Source organism: Olea europaea, unplaced genomic scaffold, assembly GCF_002742605.1.
Source record: "Olea europaea var. sylvestris unplaced genomic scaffold, O_europaea_v1 scaffold3208, whole genome shotgun sequence".
Taxonomy (NCBI): domain Eukaryota; kingdom Viridiplantae; phylum Streptophyta; class Magnoliopsida; order Lamiales; family Oleaceae; genus Olea; species Olea europaea.
In genome coordinates this window covers 5,016-10,262 of record NW_019250923.1, presented here as the reverse complement: position 1 = coordinate 10,262, position 5,247 = coordinate 5,016, and the positions used below count along the sequence as shown (strand labels likewise).

At 30.3% G+C, this 5,247-nt stretch overlaps 1 protein-coding gene across 1 annotated transcript; it reads right to left on the bottom strand.

Annotated features, from left to right (window-relative positions):
* Positions 1-55: 55 nt before the first annotated feature.
* LOC111385568 lies at positions 56-2,181 on the bottom strand. The gene is made up of 3 exons (XM_023009973.1): positions 2,024-2,181; positions 1,703-1,948; positions 56-801 (listed from the first exon to the last, which is right to left on the bottom strand). The coding sequence occupies exons 2-3, from the start codon at positions 1,876-1,878 to the stop codon at positions 546-548; spliced, it is 432 nt and encodes a 143-aa protein (XP_022865741.1). The 5' UTR covers positions 1,879-1,948; positions 2,024-2,181; the 3' UTR covers positions 56-545.
* Positions 2,182-5,247: the final 3,066 nt, after the last annotated feature.

Sequence of the window (5,247 nt, the reverse complement as noted above, 5' to 3'; positions counted from 1 at the left end):
GGGGGAGCAGGCTTCGTAGTTCAAGTTTGAAATGAATAGGGGATGGAATTGGAAGGGAGACGAGTCAAATTTTAATGATATTAACTCCTACTGTTCATGCCATGTTATATAAATAAGTAAATGATATAAAAAAAAAAAAAAATTATTTCATCTCGTTTTCTTATCAGTTTTTATCAGCCAACATGTTAATCAGATTATCAACATCTGTTCACTTCCCTCCCCTTTCTGCTTATTTCATTGTAACCATCATTTTCTTCACTGTCCTGCTACCCCAAGATTCCACACAAAGTAGTAGCTCATATTTGACTGGCAAACAATAGCAAGAATAGAATACCATATTGGTCGCAGAAATATAAGATGAGAACTCCTTATTCCCCATCTACTTATTTTTTTCTTTTTGGTCTTGCCTGGACGTTAATTCAATTTAAACTAACTTGCTAAGCAACTTCACTAGGTAGTTTTTTAAGTTATACCTACATGCATCCATCAGTAAACAGAAATTAGTCATTTCAGTTTCGCTCATAATTGGGGGTAGTGGGGGACTCTTAGAGGCAAATGATTGCATAAGATACATCTATGTAAGAAAAGAATGTAGCAAAATAGAAACCTAATACCTGTGAAAACATGACATTGTTTTTATCCAACAAAATATGTTCAGAAGGTTTTCCAAACGTAAAGAAGTCAGAAGATTGGGGATCTAAGTACTTAAACTGTTGCATGGTAGAATGCCTAGTCAGGTATGCATCCCTGACATTTGACACTTGCGAAGAGCTCAGAGGTATAGGCAGCGGCCAACGATGTCTGCAAGTTTCCACATGCATAATAATACGTGAGTAATGAAGGTATTTTTTTCTTATAAGTGAGTAATGAAGGTATTTAAGCAGAAACGAAAAAAGAAAAAGGCAATCAACACAAATTATCTTCCCCAAGAAGCAAACAAGAAAATAAATAGCAAAACGGACATGCATGTAGCCATAAGGTCTGTTGTTAGAGACTGCAAACAAGTTGTATTCCTCGAAAATGAGGGTCATTGCCAGTTCTAAAAACAAATAAGATAAGCAAGTTTGCCTTGGAATAGTGCTAACCAATATCCAATACCCAAATAATATTGCACCCCTCGTGCAAATTAAAATCAGATTTTTAGTATATTTTGATAAAAGTTGATGAAATGTGTAGTTAACAAGTGTGAGACCCATGAAATATGCAGCTCAAATTAATTGTAGACTTTCGCTTAAATTAAAATCTAGATTTTAATTCCTATAAAAGAGGGGTTAAAAGGAAAAAAATGTTATTCTAAACTCCCTAGATTGGCACACTCCAGTATGCAAATTTGTAGATTTCATTGTCATCTAACAAAATAAGAGCATGTTTGGCTAAGCTTAATAAACGTAAAACTTACTTTTCAGGTAACTTCTTGTTTCCAAAAGTAAATTATCTCGAAAGTTACTCTTATTTTAATCTAAAATTAAGTAACTTATTTCTAAATATAACCAATAAAGAAATGATTTATTTTACAAGTTATTTAATAATAAGTGAACGCTCAAGCTTGGCAAAGCTTAAAATTTTTACTCGTGAGCCTGTCACAGCTTCCTTTAAAGCTTAAAATCTTACTTACAGCGAAACACAAATCAGTACAAATATCAGAATAACTCATTCGAAAAACCGAATATTGCCTAGAAAAAGGAAAAGAAATTTAAAAAACCTGAAAAGGGATAGCCAGATGGAATCAGAATAGGCAGCCCTTTGAAGATATTTACACGACATCGCCATGTTTGAGAGGTCCCGAAGGCTTAGGTAACTGGCGCACTGCACCAGAGTGTCCATGTTCAGGTCCGTCATCGTTGAGGAGCTCGGATCCGGAGATGATGAATCCCCCATGTTTTTCAAATTTTGATTCGGAATAACTTTTCTCGTTCAACAAAAAACCTCCCAAAAACATGAATTAAGACTGCAAATACATTCAGTAAAATAATTAAATTAAAAGTAAAAGACTGTTTTGCGCAGTGAATAAAATTAATTTTACCGGAAATTGATTCTTGGCATAAAAAGTACGATCAGAAAACGATAAACGCGCGGGAACAGTATATCTGATTGTTCGTGCAATTGCAGCCAGAAATAACGGCCGACAAGAGCAGCTAGCTCTGTATGATCGTCGGCTTAAATAGTCGGTACTTGTTCATAAATGGTCCTTGAACTTTAAGGTGTCAAAATTTAGACCGTTCGTAGAGTTGGCAACAAGCTGGATTGGGCCGGCCTATTTTCCAGGGAGCACACCGCACCTGTAAATTGTTATGGACAACTTACAAAAATATCCTTAAAATTAGAGGTATTTTGAAAAATTATATGAAAATCTTTTTGAAAGTAAAAAAAATACTGTGTAATATTAAAAAGTGATATTGACACACTTTCACTTTTTTATAAAAATTGTGTGACTTTTTAATAAAAAAAAGTTACAACATGTTTCTTTTAAAAGTTAAGTGTCACTTTTTTATTAAAAAAATGAAATATAATGACACTTTTATTAAAAATTGATGTTTTGTCACTAAAAAAATATAGAAATAAAGAAAGTGATAAAAATTCAAAAGGTAACAAATTAAAAAACGTGACAGAAATTTAAAAAAGTGACGAATTCAAAACATTCCTACCTTTTAGTGTCATTGTGCAAAATATCCTTACTTGTCATTTGTTGCATTTTCACTCCTATTTCCAACTGTCATTGCGCAAAAAGTCATTTTCATCCATTTTTCTATAAAAAGACAAATTTACCTTCATATTCAAATAAAACAAAATGTAAAATAAAATGATAAATAACTAATTGCAATAATAGTTTCAAATTTTCAAAAAATTATAAATTAATCACAAATATATAGTTAAAAATCAAAATTAGTACCAAAATGACTAAGAAGAATAAAAGCTCATATTAAACATACATTAAAACAAAAATACCAATTTTCCAACTCATCCATTAGCCTCTTTTCTTTTGACATTTTTACAAGTCACGTATAGGAGGCTAAATTTTTACGTGTCTAAAAGAGTTTAACTCCCATTTCCATCTCAATACATACACGTCTTTTATAACACAAATTTTAGTATACCACACAAATACCTATATCATATCTTTAAATTACATTTTAATTTTAAAATATAACACCTATATAGGTAGTGTGTTCTTGCCAAACAAGAATATACCAACACCCCAAATCACATTTTCTGCCACTACTGGTAATCAAATAAGGTCTTAAAAGATATCATAAAAAGAACATACCATTTATATAAATATTTTACATGTGCGAAAAGTCCTTAACATTTCTAAGCCTAATTTTTTAAGAAATCATGATGCACATTTCTTGTTTTCTAGAATTCATGTTTCTCAGTTCTTTACATGCTTCATGGTCAAACGTCACACTCATAAAATCAATCACAATCTTATATTTATCAATATGCACTCATTTAGGAAAGTATTAATTTATACACATACGCATGCACACAACTATTTAGTATCTCTAAGTAAATTGAAGTTACCTTACAAATTAATATGCATGCAAAGGTGAAGGTGAGAAGGAGAAAATGATAATTTGTCGGAGAAATAATTTTATTAAACATAAAAAAAAAAAAAATTGAAATTTCATGTCCCTTTAATAGTGTAAAAGTTCAATCCTACCATAATGAAAATTAATTCATTAAAAAATAAGATTACATCCTATATAATGATATTTTAATTTTATATTAAACCTAAAATTGAAAATAAACTTGTAAAATAAAAAAAAATGTATTTATTTTGAAATTTAAAACATGTTACAACAATATCTTGTCATACCACCCACAACTAATCCATTTGAAAGATAAGTTACACTCCATAATTAAGAATTTCAACATGAAATTAAAAAAAAAAAAAAGTATTAGTTTTGAAAATTAAAACTTATTAATTTATATGTTACCACAATGTCTTGTCATTCCACCCACAACTAATCCATTTAGAAGATAAGTTACACTCCATAATTAAGATTTTCAACTTTCTTCTAAAGTTGAAAATTAAAAATCAAAACTGAAAATTTAAGAAAGTTTTAATTTTGAAAGACTAAAACTTCATTTATGTATTACACATGGGATGTAAATAAAATTAAGCAGATTAGTTATGAAATTATACTCTTTTAAAATATTAATTTAGTACCTTTTTCATAAATTATAGATACTCCTTCCATCTAAGGTTAGTTATCACCCTCTACGTCCAAACAAAGATTAAGAAAAAATTTCAATTTGTTTCACCATAGGTTTAAATTTCAGTCAATTTCGTATTTTTTTTTATTGGATATCCAAAGCCCAGTAGAAAGATCAATCAATTGTTTGCAAAGAAACATTGATCAAATACACCTCGTCAAAAAGATTGCAGAACTAGATTTAATTTTATCTAATAGAAGATTATTAATCTTGACAGTTTATACGAATCAAAGTGGATGTTTAGACTATTATCAAATCATTAGTAGCAACAATTTGTAAACAGAATCCCTAATTGTTGGTGCATTCCCTTTTATTTTATTTTTTAAATAGTTTTAAACATGATTGACATCAGTTGTTGTAGCTTACATTTAGATGAGGTAAAATCAAATACTAGCGGGCTTTAAAATTTGTAGGGGGGAGTGGAAAGGGAGTTCAATAGCAAATTTGTCATTTAAACAATTAATTCCATATAAGGCAGTTGTCTCTTTTCCATTTTCCTGACTTTGGTTGGGACCTAGTATTATGACTAAATGTGGTTCCAGCACATCGATTCCTTTGGACATTTCAGTAAAGTGGCTCTTAAAGGAATTCACAAAAACAGCCCACATTTATTAGATATTTTGCTTAGTTGCTCTACTCGTTGAAGATAATGACCGCAATATTGTAAGGATAGATATTACAATATAATCCATGTGTGTTATATCTCATCTCACGTGTGTACACAAAATAACAAGTACCCAAACATGGTAAACATTTTAAAGATTATCCATATCTCTCTTAACACCTAATTATCAACATGACTTTGGATTGTTGGGAAAAATGAATAATTTGTGTGTAGAAATATATCAATTAAATAACATAAACATAATTCAACAATAATGTAAACATAAAAAGAGAAGAATTAGAAATGCGAGCCTTAGAGTCATATCAAGAATGTTGTCATAAAGTCGTGTTGTCTCTCCTTCATATGGGTGCTTTCGGCATTACACGGCTCTAAGATAAAATTCATGACTCACAGCCGATTTTCCT

What these genes read in the sequence shown, in the direction of transcription:
- LOC111385568 (XM_023009973.1), bottom strand. Translation starts at nt 1,878, where the DNA reads ATGGGGGATTCATCATCTCCGGATCCGAGCTCCTCAACGATGACGGAC. An exon ending in ATCTGGCTATCCCTTTTCAG is followed by an intron (nt 802 to 1,702) that starts GTTTTTTAAATT and finishes GGAAACTTGCAG; the next exon opens with ACATCGTTGGCCGCTGCCTA.